The sequence below is a fragment of the Geotrypetes seraphini genome, chromosome 2 (assembly GCF_902459505.1).
Source record: "Geotrypetes seraphini chromosome 2, aGeoSer1.1, whole genome shotgun sequence".
Classification (NCBI taxonomy): Eukaryota; Metazoa; Chordata; class Amphibia; order Gymnophiona; family Dermophiidae; genus Geotrypetes; species Geotrypetes seraphini.
In genome coordinates, this window is record NC_047085.1 from 3,589,307 (window position 1) to 3,612,336 (window position 23,030).

Genomic DNA, 23,030 nt, shown 5'->3' on the forward strand with positions numbered 1-23,030 from the left:
GGAACGCTCTTCCGGAGTCTGTTGTAGGGGAAAATACCCTCCAGGGTTTCAAGACAAAGTTGGACAAGTTCATGCTAAACTGGTGAGGATGGACTCATTTGGAGCACTGGTCTTGACCTTGGGGCCGCCGCGTGAGCGGACTGCTGGGCAGGATGGACCATTTGTCTGACCCAGTAGCGGCAATTCTTATGTTATTATGTTCTTACCAAATGTTTCTACACACTCACAAAAACTAGAGATGTCTTATTTCAAATGTTGAGTAACAAACCTGATCCATGACCAAAAGTTTCATGAAGCAAAAACAAGCAACCTATTTAATATCGGCATCTAAAGTTTAAAATTGCTGGGTTATTTGTACAGAGAGCTTTTGTAGAGGAGACCCACATTTTTCTGTCACTCGAGTGTGTAACTCTACAAAATAGTTTAGTTTGTGGTACTCATATGATCATGTGTGTAAGTGGCAGCAAACTCTTCAGCACTAGTATGTAAAAGGTACACATCAGTGCGTAAATGCAAGTGTGGGGGGAGCACTGATACGCACAGACCATGGTGGGGGCACGGGCAAGGTACAACTGAAGTGCAAAATACAGTAACTAAGTATGCCTTTGCCACCCCCAGCAGTTTCACCAGATCTATAGCTTGGCTGGAGGGGGCACCTACATGTTAGGTATATCAACACCAGGCTAAAAACTATTATTCTAGAATGGAACTGGTCATGCCTAACATGTAGGTGCCCCCAGGTGCTGAAATTGAAATGCCCAGTTATAGACATGTCCTCATAGGGACTGAATGTGTTAGGTGCCATTAACTCAGCCCTAGCAACTTGATGAATTACAGATCTAAAAAGAAATCGGTTTTGTGCTGATCCAGTAAAGTCCTCCAATGTCATCCCCATGGTTGTTTTCAACATGTTTGGCCATCAGATTGCCTGGTTCCTTCGAGCTTCCTAAACATGACATCCTTCTCCAGTGATCTCTCTCTTCTGATGGTGTGACCAAAATAAAAGAGTCATAACTTAATTTGGGCTTCAAGTGACATAGCCCATTTGATCTCTTCCAGAATTGATTTATTAGTTCTTCGCCTAAAATCCTTCTCCAGCACCAAAGCTCAAATGAGTCAATCTTCTTTCTGTCTTGTTTCCGTGTCCAGCTTTTGCATCTGTAATTGACCACTGAGAAAATGAGTGCGTGAACAAGTCTGTTCTTCGTTTGGAGTGTTACTTCCTTGCCTTTGAATACTTTGTCAAGAGCCTTCATTGAAGAGCGACCAAGTGCTATTCTGTGGAGTATTTCTTCCCTGCTAGTTGCTGTTTTGTTTACAAAAGTTCCCAGGAGATTGAAATCCTTTACAACTTCTATTCTATCACCTTCAAGCTCAAAATCTTCATCATGATGGCAGATAAAGACCAAATGGCCCTACCAGAGCGTCCACTATCTTCTCCTCTCCCTAAGAGATCCCAAATGCCTTGAATTCAGATACAGTCTTTGTCTTCAGATGATCTATCATTCATGCCCTTGCTTCCACCTAACTCTGCCCCAGCCTTATACAGTTATGCCAGGGCTGTTAGATTTTCTCTCCAGCAGTATGCTTATAAGGGATGAATATAGATAGATAGCATGTAACATAACAAACAAATAATAGAAATAAAACACATTTGAAAGAGCTTCTTAAATTTAGGATATTCTCTACACGTTCTTATCTTTATGGGGACTGATTTCCGTAGCTTGGAGACACAATTTGAAAAGGAACTTCTCATAGTTTTAACAAAGTGAATTAGAGGCTTTGCTATGAAAATATTTTTGTGTTCGTGTCATTTTATCTCTTCCCACAGGTCCCACATCTGAGTGGCTAAGGAGACATTAACACACCTTCTCGGAGGGTGATTTATTGTAGTCATTCAAATGCTTGCTCATCTCCTGAGCCAGGTGACAAATCCAGTTCCCTTCCTTAATCTTCAGAAGTGTCTGCTCCAGAAACTGCAAGATCAAAAAAGGTTTAGATTACAAATTGTCTGGAAAACATTCTTCAGGGGAGAGAGGTGTGAATGAGGCGCATTCCCCTACCCCCAAAATCTTAATTTCTCCCAGTCCGTATTCTTCAGGAGAAGTAACTCAACAACATATAAACCAAGATAGAAAAAAATCCATCTGCTCATTTCTGGTCTTTCCAGTTAGTCTATCCCATTTGCCAACCATGGTGTAGCTATCAGCAAGCCTTTCTTTTTAGATCTTCCCCACTCCATACCCCACCATTCGGTTATCAGAGCATATGAAATCTCCACTCACTCTCCCCCACCACCCACTCTTCCAAGAACAGAAATTAACCAGTAAAACTGGATGGACATTTTTTGCCTTCAGTGGCTTGGACACATTATCTTCTGGTTTATTACACAGTTCCAGTCCCCCATAGAGCAGCCCAAGCTTTGTCTCTATAGTTAGTGAGATAAAGTCAACACCCTGTTCCAGTGCTCTAGAAAGCTGCCCCAACTTCCCCCATGGATCCAAGATGAGACTCATAGGCCAAGCACTTGTTTTCTCCAAAGCATTCGACTAGCACAATCCCATAAGATCTGGGACTCCTAAAGTCTCACTACACCAAGGTATGTGTGCCAAGGCTGGGCTATCAGAGGGAAAGCTCATCTTCTTGCTTTATCAGGGTAAAGGCCCATAAGCTGACTGAGTCAAACCATTGACCATAGTCTGTGATCTCAGGAGATTGGCCTGTCCAACATTGTGCTGCACCAGTCCATCTGACAATCCCCCCCCACCATCATTTGCTGGAGGCAGAGAAATACTAGCTGCTTTCAGCTAGGTATACAGCTGATAATGTCATTGAAATCTAAGTGTTACCTGCCTTCATCTTCTAGAAGGAAGAACACAACCCATTTGTCTGGACTGGTCTAGTGAGGCAATAAGGAAAGGACAATTCTCTAAACCAGGCGCTTACAATTACTTCTTCCTCTCGCCATCATCCTGTTTATTCTCATAAACATTTGTCACCTAAGTCTTCTCAAGAGCCCTTCTCCATATCTATCTACCTTCTATCGCACCCCTCCCAGCTCATTTAAGCAAGATAAGTTCTTACCAGAAGCAGTTTCTCTTCCCAGTCCTTCTGCAGCAGGGTTTTCTCAGTATTGCCTGAAAGATGAAAACAATGAATTACGGTAGCTGTCATTGTGCTGGCTGCACACCAGAAGTGACACCCAGAAGTGACACCAGAATGCCCAGAACACCGCTAGTTCTTCCAAAGATGCAGATGGCAACGCTCAAGCTCTACAAAACAGAAACTGCACTATTCCACCTTCATTTCATCTCTTATCGCCCTTCTCTTATGTTCTGCCATACTATGAGACTATTCCCCAGGAGAACTGCTTCTCTTCCTAATATCCTTTACAAAAGGGGAAGTTCATGAAGACAAAAACAGTGATGGAATTGGATCTCCACGTAGAAAAAGGCTGAAATTCAATTTAAGCAAAACTTAAATGACCTCATAGCTGGAGCAAGCTTTAGCGGCAGCTCCAAAGGTTTGGAAGTTAGACCAATGCCAACAAACTTCTACAGTCTGTATATGTAAATGGCAAAGACAGATCAGGATTGAGGCTGGAATGGGCTTCGATGGCAACTCCAGTACTTGGCAGACTTTTTAGTAAGGAAAGAGAGAGATTAAATAAGCCAGTGTTTAATCGTGAAGAACAAAAAAAAAATTGATCTTGCAGACTGCAATCTGTTCAAATAATGGTTAACCAAAAAAGCTGAATAGAAAAACCAAGTTTAAAAAAAGCCTTAAATGCAATACAGATCTGTAGTAAATAAAATGCTTTTTCTGTTTGTACATCTTTAATTTCCTACTTTATTTTCTTCACCTCTACCTGATGAGGTGCATTTTTTTCTTATTCCTGCAAACCTAATAAAGCCTAGTTACTTATCTGTAGCAGGTGTTCTCCAAGAACAGCAGGCAGCTATTCTCACATAAGGGACTTCCAAGCTGCCTCTAGGAAGAGGATTAAATAGCTGCCTCTAGGAAGAGGTCATGAGGCTGGTGAAACCCCAGAGGAAGGAGGGAAGATGGCTTTTAAAGAGGAAATACATTTTTGAGAACTGCCTGACCAAACTGACTGGCTCGTCTAGAATGTTGATCTAAGTAGTGATGAGAAGTAAATGTGTGGACTGAGGACCAAGTGGCAGATGTTCTGAATGGGAGTGGAGCGTAAATATGCAATTGAAGTCGCCATAGCTTGGCTCTCTAGCATCAGCCCAACCTGAGAATATGCAAAGGACCTGCAGTTTACTAGCCAGCATGAAATAGTCCTCATGGTAACTGGAACTCCTAATCTGTTAGGGTCAAAGAAGATTAACAGTAGTAGGCAAGAGCTCTTTCACAGTCCAGGGTATGGACAGCTGACTCCCTATGATGGGCATGTGGTTTTGGAAGGAAAACGGATAAAACAATGAACTGGTTGAGATGAAATTCAGAGACCACTTTTGGTAAAAATTTCGGATGAGTACAGAGGACAATTTTGTTGTGATAAAATCTAGTATAGGGAGGATTTGATACTAATGCTTGTAATTCACAGACTTGACGTGCAGAAGTTAGCGCGAGTGGGAAAATAACATTCCAGGTGAGGTGTTTTAGTGAAGAAGACAAAAGGGGTTCAAATGGAGGCTTCGTGAGCATAGAGAGAACAATATTCAAATCCCATTCCACAGGCAGTGCCTGAGTGGAAATTTGGTGTGGTAAAGACCTTTCATGATTCTGCAGACCAATGGCTGCATTGAGATGGGTCTACTATTCAAATGAGCATGAAAAGTGCTGATTGCACTGAGATGGACACGTAGAAAATAAGTTTGAAGCCCAGAATTGGAAAGATGAAGGAGGTAATCCAGCAGAGATGGTAGAAGACATGTGACTAGATCCAAAGAGTAAATTGTGTCCATTTAAGTTGGTAACAGCGTCTAGTAGATGGTTTTCTGGATGCTTCAATAATGTTCAAGACTGCAGGCGACAGGGGTGAGGTTTCTACCTCTGGGAAGATAGATACCAGGCTGAGAGTGCCAGTGAGATGAAGGAGACAGCCTTCGTTCTGAGTTAGTGGAGTTGGAAATAACGGGAGCAGAATAGGATCCTAATTGCTGAGTTGTAGAAGGAGAGGAAACCAGTCTTGTCATGGCCAACGTCATGCTATGAGAATCATTAAGGCTTGCTCTTGGTGAAGTTTGTAATATAGGGGTCCTTTTATTGAGGTGCGCTAACTGATTTAGCACATGCTAAAGATTAGCACATGCTAAATGCTAAGGCATCCATTATATTCTATGGGCGCCTTAGAATTTAGCGCATGCTAATCTTTAGCATGCGCTAAATCGGTTAGCACACCTTAATAAAAGGATCCCTTAGTATATAGTTTATGTGTGGTCCATCCAAACTGCCCAACAGTCATATTCCTTCTCAAGGCAACAAACCAGTATTTACTCATTTTACTTGCTAAGTTTCAGTATAAGTTGTGACCCCCCTCCTCCCCCCAAGTTAGGTAAGACCTGTACTCAGACGATTTGAATGTGGTATAAAATACTTATCATTGCTCTTGATCCTTTTTGCCGCATATGGGACGGAGACTGTAGAAGTCTGTCCAGCATTGGCTCCACACTGTCCCATGTCTGGAATTGCCATAACAACTAACTCCAGCCCCCGCCTTCCTCCCCCCCCATCCGTCTTGCCATATACAGGACACAGACCATAGAAGTCCATCCGGTATCATCTTCCTTCCCCACTGCTGGGCTTCCATTTAAGTACCACTCTTGCGCATCATAAATGAAGACACAGTTTTTACTCTGTCGAGTTTTGTGTTGAAACTATTCTCTTTCCTTTTAGTGACATAGTAACTTAGTAGATGACGGCAGATAAAGACCCGAATGGTCCATCCAGTCTGCCCAACCTGATTCAATTTAAATTTTTTTTTTTTTCTTCTTAGCTATTTCTGGGCAAGAATCCAAAGCTTTACCCGGTACTGTGCTTGGGTTCCAACTGCCAAAATCTCTGTTAAGACTTACTCCAGCCCATTTACACCCTTCCAGCCATTGAAGCCCTCCCCTGCCCATCCTCCTCCAAACGGCCATACACAGACACAGACCATGCAAGTCTGGACAGTAACTGGCCTAGTTCAATATTTAATATTATTTTCTGATTCTAAATCTTCTGTGTTCATCCCACGCTTCTTTGAACTCAGTCACAGTTTTACTCTCCACCACCTCTCTCGGGAGCGCATTCCAGGCATCCACTACCCTCTCTGTAAAGTAGAATTTCCTAACATTGCCCCTGAATCTACCACCCCTCAACCTCAAATTATGTCCTCTGGTTTTACCATTTTCCTTTCTCTGGAAAAGATTTTGTTCTACGTTAATACCCTTCAAGTATTTGAACGTCTGAATCATATCTCCCCTGTCTCTCCTTTCCTCTAGGGTATACATATTCAGGGCTTCCAGTCTCTCCTCATACATCTTCTGGCGCAAGCCTCCTATCATTTTCGTCGCCCTCCTCTGGACCGCCTCAAGTCTTCTTATGTCTTTCGCCAGATACGGTCTCCAAAACTGAACACAATACTCCAAGTGGGGCCTCACCAATGACCTGTACAGGGGCATCAACACCTTCTTCCTTCTACTGACTACGCCTCTCTTTATACAGCCCAGCATCCTTCTGGCAGCAGCCACTGCCTTGTCACACTGTTTTTTCGCCTTTAGATCTTCGGACACTATCACCCCAAGGTCCCTCTCCCCGTCCGTGCATATCAGCTTCTCTCCTCCCAGCATATACGGTTCCTTCCTATTATTAATCCCCAAATGCATTACTCTGCATTTCTTTGCATTGAATTTTAGTTTCCAGGCATTAGACCATTCCTCTAACTTTTGCAGATCCTTTTTCATATTTTCCACTCCCTCTTCGGTGTCTACTCTGTTACAAATCTTGGTATCATCTGCAAAAAGGCACACTTTTCCTTCTAACCCTTCAGCAATGTCACTCACATACATATTGAACAGGATTGGCCCCAGCACCGAACCCTGAGGGACTCCACTAGTCACCTTTCCTTCCTTCGAGCGACTTCCTTTAACCACCACCCTCTGGCGTCTGTCTGACAGCCAGTTTCTGACCCAATTCACCACTTTGGGTCCTAACTTCAGCCCTTCAAGTTTGTTCAACAGCCTCCTATGAGGAACTGTATCAAAGGCTTTGCTGAAATCCAAGTAAATTACATCTAGCATATGTCCTCGATCCAGCTCTCTGGTCACCCAATCAAAAAATTTCAATCAGGTTCGTTTGGCACGATTTACCTTTTGTAAAGCCATGTTGCCTCGGATCCTGTAACCCATTAGATTCAAGGAAGTACACTATCCTTTCTTTTAGCAACACTTCCATTATTTTTCCAACAACTGAAGTGAGGCTCATCGGCCTGTAGTTTCCTGCTTCATCCCTGTGACCACTTTTATGAATAGGGACCATATCCGCTCTCCTTCAATCCCCAGGAATCACTCCCGTCTCCAGAGATTTGTTGAACAAGTCTTTAATAGGACTCGCCAGAACCTCTCTGAGCTCCCTTAGTATCCTGGGATGGATCCCGTCTGGTCCCATCGCTTTGTCCACCTTCAGTTTTTCAAGTTGCTCATAAACACCCTCCTCCGTGAACAGCGCAGAATCTACTCCATTTTCTCGTGTAATTTTGCCAGACAATCTCGGTCCTTCTCCAGGATTTTCTTCTGTGAACACAGAACAGAAGTATTTGTTTAGCACATTTGCTTTCTCCTCATCACTCTCCACTTATTTGTTCCCAGCATCTTTTAGCGTAGCAATTTCATTTTTTATCTTCCTCCTTTCACTAATATATCTGAAAAAATTTTTATCTCCCTTTTTTACATTTTTAGCCATTTGTTCTTCCGCCTGTGCTTTCGCCAAACGTATCTCTCTCTTGGCTTCTTTCAGTTTCACCCTGTAGTCCTTTCTGCTCTCCTCTTCTTGGTTTTTTTTATATTTCATGATACTTTGTGTTTATCTCATGCATTTTTGAAATCCGCCACTGTTTTTGCCTCCACCAGCCATCCAAAACCCTCTCTATCAAGAAGTATTTCCTGACATTACTGTACTCAAATATAAGATGGGGGCTTAATATTCACATGACATGCCCTGTCAGGATCTGTACCCAGTGTTTCCTCCTTCACACCCTCCCCTACCAGGCTCTGCACCCAGCCCGCTTACCTCCCTGTCCTGCAAGGCTCTGAACCCAGCCCCCTTCTCTACCAGACTCTGCACCCAGCTCCCATCCCTCCCTGCCCTACCAGGCTATGCAGCCAGCCCCCCTCCCTGCCAGTCTCTGAACCCAGCCCCCCTCACTACTTGCCAGGCTCTGCACTAGAGGTCTGCATGGGAACAGGGATTGCGGGAATCCCACGAGTCCTGTGGGACTCCCGTGGGGATCCCCTCCAGGTCTACGGGACTCCCACGGGGATTCCCCCCAGGCTCATGGGACTCCTGCAGGGATGGAACCGGGTTTCCGAGGCCTGGAAAGAGAATTAGTAGAAGATAGAAAAAAGCAGAAATTGGGATCAAGATGATGGAAGAAAAAAAATGTCCCACCAGCTACAGCAAGGGAGATATTCATTTTGAGGGGACTAAGCTCAAAGTGGGAGGTCCAGCCCCCTCTCATGGCTACCAATTGTGTTTAGTACAAAATGAAGTGCTTGCTGAGTTGGTTTTGGGGTTTTGGGGTTTCCAGTTCAGTTTTTGCACATTTTTCTTATGTAACCTTTGTCCTGAAAAGTGCCTCTCTCAATTCTGCTTTAAATGGTTTTGATGCTGTATTGTTTGATTCTTTACTCATTGCTGAATTAAAAACCATTTGTGGATCTTGAGGGGACCTCTCACAAGTTACCTATGCCAGATGGTGGAACTAGAGAGTTGCACAGGGACAGAAATCAAACCCATCCCCGGTAGAATCAAACCCGTCCCCGCTAGGAGTCAAACACATCCCCACCCGTCCCCACTGGAATCAAATCCGTCCCCACCCGTCCCCATAAACTTCAGAAGTAGTTATTTCATTTAATTATGCTACTGAATTAAAGGCTCTGGTAGAGACCCATTTACAAATAAGGAAAGACACTTTATTAATTTAGAAATATTAATTGGAAAGAATACATATTTTGTAAACGGGTTTCTACCAAAGCCTCTAATATAAATATAAAATATAAATACTCATCTGATGAGGACCCCAAACTGTCAGATTAGGACTTCCTCTACAGTTGGCCAGGGAACCCTTTTGCCAAGCTTGGCAGGCAGCAGTAGCATCCCTGAGTCACAGATGCTGGCACCTCGGTGACTTATGGATGCTGCCAGTGACTGCTGCGCTTGATGGAGGAGAGTTATGGCCGTCTCTAGAGGAGGTCCTCTGCTGGCGTGCTTGGGGATCCCAGTCTGCATCCTGTCCCCCCTCCCTGACAGGCTCTGCACCATGTCACACCTTCCTTCCCTGTACCCTCTTCCCCCTCTGGTGGTCTAGTGGTAGGCCAGGACAGGAGGGATCTCTCCCGTTTTGGCCGATACTAACAATTTTTTTACCCCCCTCCCCCGTGTATCTCTTCTCGCATCCTTGGTGGTCCAGTGGTGTATGGGCAGGAAGGAAACTTTCCGCACTCCTGCCCTGCACCTTTCCTTCTGTGTCTGGAACACCGACACGCATGAGCAAGCTTCTCGGGCCCTGCGCCACTTGCTGAATGGCTGCCACCATTCTTTAAAGGATGTTTTTTTGGGCTGTAATAGCCTCTTTCACTTCACATTTTAACTCTCGTTTTCTCTTCTTTCCACCTTTTTTTAATATGTGGAATATATCTGATCTGGGCTTCTATGATGGTATTTTTAAACAACATCACATCCATGCCTGGATTATACTTCTGACCTTTACCACAGACTCCTTGGGCCGGATTTTGTATAGGACAGCCCAGGAGAGGCGTCCTATACAGAATCGGGCCTACACTAAACCCCGATTCTGTAACCAGCGTCCATGTTACAAACACCGGTTACAGAATCGGGTTAGAGTAAATGCAGCCGCTATACTTATTGCGGCAAGGGATCTCTCTGCTGCTATAAGAATAGCCAAATATGAGAAAGGGGACAAGTTACAAACAATGTAACAGGAGTGATAAAATGCATATGTTGAACTGAAAGAAAAATCACTCCGTGGACCTATTCAAAGTATTATATGGATGATATAACAAAGTTCACAGGCTTGCTCAGAATCATGGAGAGGAAAACTGGGGCGAACCCCAGAGGAAAAACCACCTCACAGCTCAATCATCGCATGGACAGTAAACCAGACGTTATATCATTTCATATATGTTTTTACGTTGTGAAAAAAGTACGGTCTACTATAGCTTGTAGTCAAAGAACTTAGGCAAACTTAACTTGCAGCTTGCGAGTTCCGACATGCATGTTTCGGTCCTGCCTCAGGGAACACACAGGAAAAGTTAGAAAGAAACACTCATGCGATGGGAGATTCCAACAGAGGACTGTTGTCTCACATAGAGAAGCGCATATAGCGCAGTTTGACTGCTTGTTGGAATCTCCCATCGCATGAGTGTTTCTTTCTAACTTTTCCTGTGTGTTCCCTGAGGCAGGACCGAAACATGCATGTCGGAACTCGCAAGCTGCAAGTTAAGTTTGCCTAAGTTCTTTGACTAACAGCTATAGTAGACCGTAGTTTTTTCACAACGTAAAAACATATATGAAATGATATAACGTCTGGTTTACTGTCCATGCGATGATTGGGCTGTGAGGTGGTTTTTCCTCTAGGGTTCGCCCCAGTTTTCCCCTCCATGATTCTGAGCAAGCCTGTGAACTTTGTTATATCATCCATATAATACTTTGAATAGGTCCACGGAGTGATTTTTCTTTCAGTTCGCTATAAGTATAGCGGCCGCGACCGCCTGTCCGATTGCCAGCAGGAGGGTGCCCAACCCCTCCTGCCGGAAGATGCCCCCGCTCCCCGCGACACTACCGATCGCCGGCAGGAGGTTGCCCAAACCCTCCTGCCGGAAGATGCCCCCCCTCCGCACCCCCCCGTGCTAACAGCCTCCAAACCTCCCCCTCACCAAACTAACCTTTAATTATTGACCAGATGGATCTTGCCCGTCCAGCCGGCAGGCCCACCTCGTCGAAATGAAGCGGGCCCGCCCCTTCCCGGCCCATCATGCGAAGCCTAAGGCCTGATTGGCCCAGGCTCTAGAAGCTTGGACCAATCAGGCCTTATGCATAGCTGGTCCGCCCATCCCCACTAAGCCTAAGGCCTGATTGGCCTAGTGTTGGTGGGAGTGGATGCATCTTCCGGCAGGAGGGGTTGGGCACCCTCCTGCCGGCAATCGGACAGGCCTATCCTAAAATTACTGGCTGCAAATATAAATCCTACCTTGACAGAACCTTCATGTTCCAAGCTAACAGACAACAATCCTGGCTGGGAAACTACCGTATTTTCACCCATATACCGCGCACCCTTGTAAAACATGCACACGGGTATAGCGCGCGGGGAGCAGAAATTTATGTAAAAAAATTTTACTATAGCGTGCACACGCGTATACTGCCCATGCCGCCCCGACTCTCCTCTCGTCCGCCCCGACTCTCCTCTCGCCCGCCCCGACTCTCCTTTCCGAAGGACCGCTCGCACCCCCACAGCCTCCTCCCCTCCCCCTCCCGCATGGAGAAGCTGCCTATCGTTGTTTCCGAATGCCAGTGAGCCCAGCTGCTTCCTCTGCCGGCGGTCCCGCCCCTTCTCTGAGCCCTGCGCTACGCTGCTTCCTCTTCCGGTGGTCCCGCCCTTTCTCTGATGTCAGAGAAAGGGCGGGACCGCCGGAAGAGGAAGAAGCGCAGCGCAGGGCTCAGAGAAGGGGCAGGACCGCCGGCAGAGGAAGCAGCTAGGCTCACTGGCATCCGGAAACAACGGTAGGCAGCTTCTCTATGCGGGAGGGGGAGGGGGGAGGCTGTGGGGGTGCGAGCGGTCCTTCGGGTGGGGGTGCGAGCGGCCCTTCGGGGTGGGGGTGCGAGCGGTCCTTCAGGGTGGGGGTGCGAGCGGTCCTTCGGGGTGATGAATCGGACATCAGGGGGGGGAAACTATGTAAAAAAATTTGGTACAACGCGCTCACGCGTATAACACGCATGGTTATGCACAGTTTGTAAAATCGTGTATAACGCGCGCGTTATATGCGTGAAAATACGGTATATAAATAAAACCAGACAGACCTACAACGCATTCCAAAAATCTATCAGAACCACTCTGTTTGACAAATTTATCACCTAAACAGACCAATCTGCGCTCACTACGCTTTTTCCCCCTACAAACCCGAAGCAATCTTCAGGCAATTCCTACCCCTCTCACTTTCCCTCCCCCTTTCAACCCCTCTTACTTTCCCTCCCCTACAACCCTTTTCTTCTGTAACATTTCCCTCATGCATTTGTAATTCACTGACTGTCCAGCCTTCTTTCGATGTGAACCACCTAGAAGTCGTCTGAATATGGCGGTATAGAAAAATAAAGTTATTATTATTATTATATATCTACCTTCCTCGGCTGAAGAGGGCTAAACTCTTAAAGCGCCTCTTTCCGGAGAGTTTTTCATCTCCTTTACCCTTCTCTATAGCTTTTCTAATTCTACTATATCTTTTCTGAGATGGGGAGACTAGACCTACACAAAATACTTTAGCCGCAGTGGCAACCTAGAACAATAGAGAGGCATTAGGATATTGTTTTATTCTCTATTCCTTTCCTAGTAATTAATGAAATTCTATTTTCTTTTGAGCAGTAGATTTCAACATATTTTCCACTACGACACCAAGACCCTTTTCCTTTTAGTCAGAGTGGAGTATATCTAGTATCTGAATATCCACCTCTCCCCCATCCTTCCATCCTTTTGATGCTCTACCTTCCAGGTGCTCCAGGAGCCGTGGGATTGCCTCTTCCCAAAGCTCTTCCACAGCAACATGGATATTAGGTTGCATAACCCTCAAGAGATGCAAAGCAGACATGCCCTGACCTTCCCCTTGGTAAGGGCGTGAAGATACCACCTGAAAAAAAAAATAGGAACATTATGAGAACGGTATTCAGTGTGCAAGCAAGGACACAAAGAGAGCACCTCCAACAAGAGTGAGCCTCCAGCCTCCTCAGAAAGAATCCTAAGTTTCAGCAAGAATGTTAATTACTGAGCAGGACAGATGTCCTGCGCTAGAGTTTGTGCGCTATGATACTTAAAAACATGAAGGAACTAAGCATTCTTAACGCCTTCTTCAACTTAAAGCATTCTTCAACTTAACGCCTCTAAAACCGAACTCTTATGGATCAGAAAAAAAAACACCAAATACCCACGTCCTACACTAGCATGGGACTCCACTCTACTAACGGCAACAGATCAGGTTCGCAGCCTAGGAGTAACCCTAGACGGACACCTATCCCTATCTGCCCACATATCCCAAGTAATCTCCACCTCCTTCTACTACCTTCGCCAGCTGAAAAGGATCAAACCCTACATCTCCAAACCTGACCTCACCCAACTCCTCTACGCATATGTCCTCTCCAGAATGGATTATTGTAACTCCCTATTTAATGGACTAACCAAAAATAATCTCAAACGCCTCCAACGGGTCCAAAATGCAGCCATCCGCCTCCTACACAATCTCAACTACCACGATCCCATCTCCCCAGCACTCCGTACTGAACACTGGCTCCCAATTAGCCAGCGATGTGCTTTCAAGGCCCTGGCAATCGCCCACAAAAGAATTCATTCCACCACCCCCTCCTACATAAAATCCAAGCTTCCCATCTACACCCCCACTCGCACCCTCCGTTCAAAATCGGAGATACGTCTATGCACCCCCCCCGGAAGGTCCCTCCTCACAGAAACTGCCCGCAAACGATCCTACAGTCACTTCATTCCACACCTCTGGAACCAACTCCCTCCCCAACTCAGACAACAGAACTCATTATTAACATTCCGCAAATTGGTAAAGACCCTCCTCTTCAACTAAAGATCCCCTCTGTCTCTCCCCCCCCCTTAAGCACCCCCCAATCCTCTCTCCTACCTTCCCCCTAAATTCCAGTACAATCTTATCTTAGTCTATCCTCTGACAAACTGTACTTAAACTACACAACTACCTAATCTCACATAACTGTACTTAAACTAACTACTTATATTTGAACTCTCCTCTTAAATTGCTGTATTGCCTGTACTTAAACTCACATCACAGTCTTGTAAGTCCAATCATCCAAACCTGTTGCACTTCTTATATGTCTAATTACCCTCAATTGTGTATGTTCACTTGTAGACCGTTCTGAGCTACTGGGAGGACGGGATAAAAATCTAAATAAATAAATAAATAAATAAAAATTAAAGGTTGTGACAAACCCAGCACCAGTCCTAGATTGGTCCCTAAGGAATTTATGGAAAACACATTCCCCTTCAGTCAGAAGAGCTGACCAGGTTAATAACAGACACTGAATCAGCTGCCTACTCCTCAGAGAATGAATGAGAACATGACAGGGGAAGGCATTGATAATAAGCAGGAGGTTCCTTGTAGGAACAGACCCATTGCAAAGTCTGGTGGGTTTTAAGTCCTTAAAGAGAAGCCTGTTCCTTTAAGACAGCCCCACTGCATAGAGCACAGAAAACACACAGAGCTCGAGTGAACTAAGGCACAGGCCCCTTTTCAGGTGATTTGGGCATGGGGATGTTAAGTATAAGAAAGAAGCCCAGAGACAGGAGGATGAAGGGAGGAACAGTCCCCCAGAGGTATATCAGGGTAATAAGGTGGATGGCTGAAGAGGGAGAGCAAACCCTGCTGGAACACACTCAATGCCAAGAATTACCAGAGGAAATGAACACTTCTGAATTGCCTAAGGGGCTAGGTGAGCCTGAAAAAGACATGGAGGTGTGTTAATAGTGTTTATGAAGGAATGGTGTGTTGTTGTTTTTTTTTTTTGGCTCAGTGCTAGTTTTCTCTTTTGCCTGAGAGACTGTGTGATAGGCTGCCGTTGGAAGTACCAAATACCTTTTTTCCCTTCCTCCTTTTGCTTATCAGCAAAGAAGTGCATTTTGGGCCACATGCTTGTTGGACTATGTAGGCTATGGAAGTTTAGCGAAATCGGTGATTGTAGGGAATAGAACCTGTATGTTTGATCATCAGAGATTGAATTGTTATTCAGGGGCTTTGCTAATCAAGCAAGAGTGAAACATATTCCACAGTTTTCCTAACGCGGAGCTTTTGGGAGTTTCAAGTTTATTTAAAATTTCTTATACCGCCTAATCAAGCCTTCTAGGCGGTGTACAAAAAAGCCAAAACTCTGCGACAAATTAATTTACAATATAAACAAAGACAAAACCGGGGAAATGACAATTTTTTATAGACACTGATGAATGTGAACGAATGGGAAGAAGGATTAGAACTACATTTGATAGAGAAAAAAGGACAATTCAAGGAAAAAAACAAAGGGAAGCAGTGACAGCTGCTTTGCAGGCCGCAAGGACAATGTGTTGCTAAAGTGTTGGTTGCTTTTTGAGTTGCTACTTTTGATGGATTTTTTTTTTCCTTTCTCCTTTTTGGGGAAGTGCAAATTAAAGGTTCTAATGGTTGCACTACCCGGGTGAAGAGGACTTAGTCTCTGATTAGAGAAAGCTCAGGCATAGTGAGGGACACTTGGACTTTGAGCAAACGTTGGTTTTGCCTTCCTTTCTGTTTTATTGTTTCTTTTCTCTCTTCTGTTGGATATTCTGAACTGAGACCAGGTAGAGCCCAGAATAAAGACTCACAATTATGTTGAAACTGTGTTTCTGTGTCACACTTGGATCTAAGGAGCATAGCTAGGCATCCACCTAGACAGACGCTACCTGAAGGGTTGCCCTATTCCAGGGGAAATACGCCCAGATCAAAATCTTTTGCCACTAGCATCTTCTCTCGGATTGGACATAGACCCAGCATGTGACAAGGAATGCCATCAGTTTGATGCTCATCTCCAGACTCAAGCAGAAAGAAAAAGGTTCAACTTCTTTTTCTTATTGAAATTTAGATCATATCCTTACAGTTCTGGGTCAGTAGTCACCCGGACAATTCTCACCCACCAATTGCCACCTGGAAAATTACCACCTAGGTCAATTCCTCCCAGCCAGTTCCCACCAACCCTCATGTCTCTTCTCCACACTCATCTCACTTTCAGCTCCTCCTTCACTTTCTTCCCAGACTATGACCAAGTACTTCCATGACAAGATTCATAAGATTAACTGTGAGTTTTTGTCCAAATTGCTTCCACCTCTCACTCCTCCTCCATCTGCCCTTTTCTTCCTTCTTTGAGATCACAGAAGAGGAAACCACACATCTTCTCTCCTCTTCCAAACTCACTACCCGCTCCTCTGATCCCATCCCCACTCAAGAAGAACTAAAGAACTCCAACAAGTTGGCAATGAGATTTTTTTCTCTGGGTGAAGTTTAAAACTCTGGGCGGCAGCACTTAATTTTATTCATATATTCAGCGGTACTATCAATTTAAGTCAAAAGCCAAAAGTCATGGAATTAGAACTGAACATAAACAAGACAAAAATCATGAACACGGAAAACGATAAAGATTTTGAGCTTGAAGGTGATTGAAATCATTTACAACTTCTATTCTACCTCCTGGGCTCTTTCATAAACAAAGAAGCAACTAGCAGGGAAGACATAATCCGCAGAAGAGAAATGAGTCACTCTTCGATGAGTCATTTTACAAAACTGTAGTTCTACCTTCTCTCCACTTGTTTGCTAACCTATCCTATGTCTTGTTTGGTAGGTCTTTACTATCTCATTTGTTATTTTGTGTTAGCCCCCCATTAATTTTTTTATAAAAGTTTTTATTGTACAACGCTTCGAATTTTAGGATTAGCGTTTCATCGAATTTTAATAAAACTATGAAACTATGAAGGCTCTTGACAAAGTATTCAAAGGCAAGAAAATAACTCTCCAAACGAAGATTAGACTTGTCCATGCATTCATTTTCTCAGTGGTCAATTACGGATGTGAAAGCTGGACATGATGGAAACAAGACAGAAATAAGACTGACTCATTTGAGCTTTGGTGCTGGAGAAGGATTTTATCTGTGCCATGGACAACCAGAACTAACAAATCAATTCTGGAAGAGAACAAATCAGATATGTCACTCAAAGCTCAAATGATGAAGTTACGATTGTCTTATTTTGGTCACATCAGATCATTGGAAAAGGGCATTTCTTTGAATGGACAAGACTTTCCTATTGTCGATTCCATAAAAATTCTGGGAGTGACTCTGGACCGTTACCTTACTCTAGATGCACACATGGAGTTATTGGATAGAAAAGGCTTCTCGACACTATGGAAACCAAGAACCATCAGAAAGTACTTTGATGCAACTTCATTCCGTTTACTGGTGCAATCCTCCATTCTAAGCTTGCTCGACTACTGCAACATCATTTATTTGGGGTCTTTCAAGAAAACCATTCTGAATTATTCAAAACTCGGCAGTACGACTGATTTTTGGTATAAAAAAACGGGAACACATAACTCCCTATTATCAAAAACTTCATTGGCTGCTCCTGGAGGCAAGAGTTCTGTTCAAATTTGCCTGTCTTTGTTTCAAATCTATTCTTGATTCGGCCCCTATGTACTTGGTCTCTCATTTCAACTTGGATTGTTTTATTAGGCCTACATGCAGAGTTCACATGTTTACCCATCCAACAATAAAGGCCTGCCGATATAAAAGATACCTGGACAGAACACTTGCTTTCCAAGCAGTTCATCTGAACATAAGAACATAAGAACTGCCATCTCCGGATCAGACCTTCGTTCCATCAAGTCTGGCGATACGCACACGCGGAGGCCCAGCCAGGTGTACACCTGGCGTAATTTTAGTCACCTATATTCCTCTTTGCCTCTCTTAAGGAGATGTGCATCTAGTTTGCTTTTAAATCCAAGAATGGTGGATTCCGCAATAACCTCCTCTGGGAGAGCATTCCAGGTGTCCACCACTTGTTGCGTGAAGCAGAAATTCCTGATATTTGTCCTGGACTTGTCCCCCCTTAGCTTCAGTCCATGTCCTCTTGTCCGTGTCACATTGGAAATTGTAAATAATTTTTTTTCCTGCTTTATTTTGTCGATTCCTTTCAGTATTTTGAAAGTCTCGATCACATCCCTTCGCAGTCTCCTTTCCTCAAGGGAGAACAATCCCAGTTTCTTAAGTCGTTCCTCGTATTCCAAGTTCTCCATACCTTTTATTAGCTTCGTTGCTCGTCTCTGCACCCTCTTCAGCAGTTTTATATCCTTCTTTAGGTTGGGAGACCAAAGTTGGACACAGTATTCCAAGTGTGGTCTGACTATTGCCCTATAAAGCGGCATTATAACTTTCTCCGATCTACTCGTGATTCCTTTCTTTATCATGCCTAACATTCTATTTGCTTTCTTTGCTGCTGCCGCGCATTGTGCCGACGGTTTCAGGGTCCTATCTATCAGTACACCCAGGTTCTTTTCTTGTTCGCTCTTACCCAGAGTTGCACCTGACATTCTATACTTATGTTCCTTGTTCTTTCTGCCTAAATGCATTACTTTGCGCTTTTCCACATTAAACTTCATCTGCCATTTCTCCGCCCATTTCTCTAACTGACACAAGTCATAAGATGTGCTGAGAGTCGAGTCGGTTCAAAGAATGGCCACCACGAAGGTTTCGGGGCTTAGGGATCTCCCGTATGAGGAAAGGCTGAATAAATTGCACTTGAGGAACGTAGAGAGAGAGAGAGGAGACATGATTGAGACATTTAAATATATCACAGGCCGTATCGAGGTGGAAGATGATATCTTCTTTCTTAAAGGGCCCTCAGCCACAAGAGGGCATCAGCTAAAAATCAGAGGAGGGAAATTTCATGGCGAAGTATTTCTTCACCGAAAGGGTGGTTGATCATTGGAATGAACTTCCACTGCAGGTGATTGTGGCCAGCAGCATGCAAGATTTTAAAAGTAAATGGGATAAGCATGTGGGCTCTCTAGGGGGGTAAAGTCGAGGGGGTGGGTCATTAAAGTGGGCAGACTTGATGGGCTATGGCCCTTTTCTGCTGTCATAGAAACATAGAAACATAGAAATTGACGGCAGAAAAGGGCTATAGCCCATCGAGTCTGCCCATACCAATGACCCACTGTCGTTTTCTATGTTTTTAAGTCACTCTGGAGTTCCTTGCTATCCTTCTGCGATCTGATTGCCCGGCATAGCTTTGTATCATCTGAAAACTTGATGATCTCACTGGATGTTCTTTCTTCTAGGTCATTGATGAAAATATTAAATAAGATGGGCCCAAGTACCGAGCCTTGGGGCACATCGCTAGTCACTTTCTCCCAGTCTGAGAACTTCACATTTATGCCCACTCTCTGTTTTCTGTTCTCCAGCCATTTGCCTATCCATCTTAGTATATCTCCCTCTATTCCATGGCTTTGTAGTTTCCTGAGAAGTCTTTCATGTGGAATCTTCTCGAACGCTTTCTGGAAGTCCAAGTATATTATGTCCACCGGTTCTCCACTATCAATTTGTTTGTTCACGGTCTCAAAAAATTGAAGTAAATTTGTCAAACATGATTTCCCTTTCCTAAAGCCATGTTGACTGGCTCTCTTCAGGTCGTGTGTATCCAAGTGCCGGACTATGCTATCTTTAATCAGTGCTTCAACCATCTTTCCAGGGACAGACGTAAGACTCACAGGTCTGTAGTTGCCCAGTTCTCCTCTTGATCCTTTTTTGAAAATTGGCGTGACGTTCGATATCTTTCAATCGTCCGGTATCTGTCCAGTTCTAATTGACAGGTTGGCAAGTTTTTGCAAAAGCTCTCCGATTTCAACCTTCAGGTGTTATCCAGGGACAGCAGGCAGATATTCTTGACTGATGGGTGACGGCACCGACGGAGCCCCGGTACGGACAATTTTAGAGTGATTGCACTCTAAGAACTTGGAAAGTTCTAGTAGGCCGCACCGCGCACGCGCGAGTGCCTTCCCGCCCGACGGAGGCGCACGGTCCCCAGTTAAGATAAGCCAGCTAAGAAGCCAACCCGGGGAGGTGGGTGGGACGCAAGAATATCTGCCTGTTGTCCCTGGATAACACCTGTTACGGTAAGTAACTGTGCTTTATCCCAGGACAAGCAGGCAGCATATTCTTGACTGATGGGTGACCTCCAAGCTAACAAAAAGAGGGATGGAGGGAAAGTTGGCCATTAGGAAAATAAATGTTGCAAAACAGACTGGCCGAAGTGTCCATCCCGTCTGGAGAAAGCATCCAGACAATAATGAGATGTGAAAGTATGAACTGAGGACCAAGTAGCAGCCTTGCAGATTTCCTCAATAGGAGTGGAATGGAGGAAAGCTACAGATGCTGCCATAGCTCGAACTCTATGGGCTGTGACAGAACCTTCCAGTGTCAGTCCGGACTGAGCATAACAAAAAGAAATGCACGCTGCAAGCCAATTTGACAATGTACGTTTAGAAATGGGATGTCCCAATTTATTCGGATCAAAGGACAGAAAGAGTTGGGGAGTTGATCTGTGGGGCTTAGTACACTCTAAATAGTAAGCTAAAGCCCGCTTACAGTCCAAAGTATGTAAAGTCTGTTCTCCAGGAAGAGAATGAGGTTTCGGAAAGAATACAGGCAGGACAATCGACTGGTTGAGATGGAATTCCGAGACAACCTTAGGGAGAAACTTTGGATGTGTACGCAGAACCACCTTGACATGATGAAAGACTGTAAAAGGTGGATCAGCAACTAGTGCATGCAACTCAGTGACCCTCCTGGCAGAAGTGATAGCAATAAGTAAAACCACTTTCCAAGTGAGAAACTTGAAAGGAGCTGTAGCCAAAGGTTCAAACGGAGGCTTCATTAAAGCGGAAAGAACCACATTGAGATCCCAGACTACAGGAGGGGGCTTAAGAGGTGGTTTCACATTAAAAAGACCCCGCATGAATCTGGAAACCAAAGGATGAGCTGAGAGAAGTTTCCCATGAACTGGCTCATGAAAAGCAGCAATAGCACTGAGGTGGACTCTGATGGAAGTAGACTTGAGACCAGAGTCAGACAAAGAAAGAAGATAATCTAACAAGGTCTCCACTGCAAGTGAAGTGGGATCATGATGATGAAGAAGACACCAGGAAGAGAACCGGGTCCACTTCTGTTGGTAGCATTGAAGAGTGGCCGGTTTCCTGGAAGCATCCAGAATAGAACGAACGGGCTGAGATAGAAGAGAATAAGCTGAAGTCAGCCCGAGAGATACCAAGCTGTCAGGTGCAGAGACTGGAGGTTGGGATGCAGAAGGGTCTGCTGATGCTGGGTAAGCAGAGAAGGAAACAGTGGAAGAAGAATGGGCTCCCTGGAACTGAGTTGAAGTAGAAGGGAGAACCAATGTTGCCTGGGCCACCGTGGAGCGATGAGAATCATGGTGGCTTGTTCCCTCTTGAGCTTGAACAAGGTTCGTAACATGAGAGGCAGAGGAGGGAAAGCATACAGGAACAGATTGAACCAATCCAGGAGAAATGCATCCGCTGCCAGACGGTGAGGAGAGAAAAGTCTGGAGCAGAAGTGGGGCAGCTGATGATTGTGAGGAACTGCAAAGAAGTCTATCTGAGGAGTGCCCCATTGAGCGAAAATGGACTGGAGAGTCAAAGGATCGAGAGTCCATTCGTGGGGTTGGAGAATCCTGCTAAGATTGTCTGCTAAGGAATTCTGCTCTCCCTGAATGCAGACAACTTTCAGGAATAATTGGTGATCTATTGCCCAAGACCAAATCTATTGGGCTTCCTGACACAAGAGGCGAGAGCGTGTCCCACCCTGTTTGTTGATGTAGTACATTGCAACTTGATTGTCTGTGCAAAGTAGTAGAACTTGAGGAAAGAGAAGATGGTGGAAAGCCTTGAGGGCATAAAACATCACCCGGAGTTCCAGGAAATTGATGTGATGTTTCTTTTCCTGAGCCGTCCAAAGGCCCTGAGTTTGAAACTCGTTCAAGTGAGCCCCCCAGGCATAAGGGGAGGCGTCGGTGGTGATGATTAGTTGATGAGGAGGTAGATGGAACAGAAGACCTCTGGAGAGATTGTAAGATATCAACCACCATCGTAGAGATTGACGAAGAGATGATGTCACAAATATGTGTCGTGAGCAAGGATCCATCACTTGGGACCACTGGGTAGCTAGGGTCCATTGAGGAGTGCGCAGGTGAAGACGTGCGAAGGAGGTGACATGAACTGTCGAGGCCATGTGACCCAAGAGTATCATAATTACATGGCAGAGATGGAGTGTTGTGGAAGCACCTGCTGACATAGAGATTGAAGAGTCTGAGTAGGGATGAGATGTGATTTGGGTAGATTGATCTCGAACCCCAGAAGTTGTAGAAAAAGGATGGTCTGGTTGGTGGCAAGGAGCACTGCCTGAGAGGAAGTGGCTTTGATTAACCAGTCGTCCAGGTAAGGGAAGACCTGAAGATGATGAGAGCATAGAAAAGCAGCCACCACAATTAGACATTTGGTGAACACTCTGGGAGAGGAGGCAAGACCGAAGGGTAACACCTTGTACTGGTAATGACAGTGATTGATCATGAAGCGGAGGTACTGTCTAGAGGCCAGATTGACCGGAATGTGAGTGTATGCCTCTTTGAGATCGATGGAGCATAGCCAGTCGCCTTGATTGAGAAGAGGGTAAAGAGTGGCCAGAGAAAGCATTTTGAATTTTTCTTTGACCAAGCATTTGTTGAGATCGCGAAGATCTAATATGGGTCTGAGATCTCCTGTTTTTTTGGGAACTAGAAAATAACGAGAGTAGAATCCTTGCCCCTTCTGATCGAGAGGAACTTCCTCTATGGCGTTCAGAAGAAGAAGGGATTGGACCTCTTGAAGGAGGAGGGAGGACTGAGGAGTGTTCAAAACAGACTCTCTTGGCAGACTTTGGGCAGGAAGAGTCTGAAAGTTGAGAGAATAGCCGTGGCGGATGATGTTGAGGACCCA

General features: G+C 44.8%; 1 protein-coding gene across 5 annotated transcripts in view; it reads right to left on the reverse strand.

The window, feature by feature from the left end:
• Positions 1-23,030, reverse strand: part of MROH1 (maestro heat like repeat family member 1) — a 411,563-nt gene that overhangs the window by 220,426 nt on the left and 168,107 nt on the right. For all 5 annotated transcript variants that reach the window (XM_033934479.1, XM_033934480.1, XM_033934481.1 and 2 more), the window contains 3 exons: positions 12,944-13,085; positions 3,085-3,137; positions 1,869-1,976 (listed from right to left, as the gene is read on the reverse strand). In XM_033934479.1, coding sequence (XP_033790370.1) covers positions 1,869-1,976; positions 3,085-3,137; positions 12,944-13,085 — 303 coding nt within the window. The remainder of the gene's footprint in view (positions 1-1,868; positions 1,977-3,084; positions 3,138-12,943; positions 13,086-23,030) is intronic.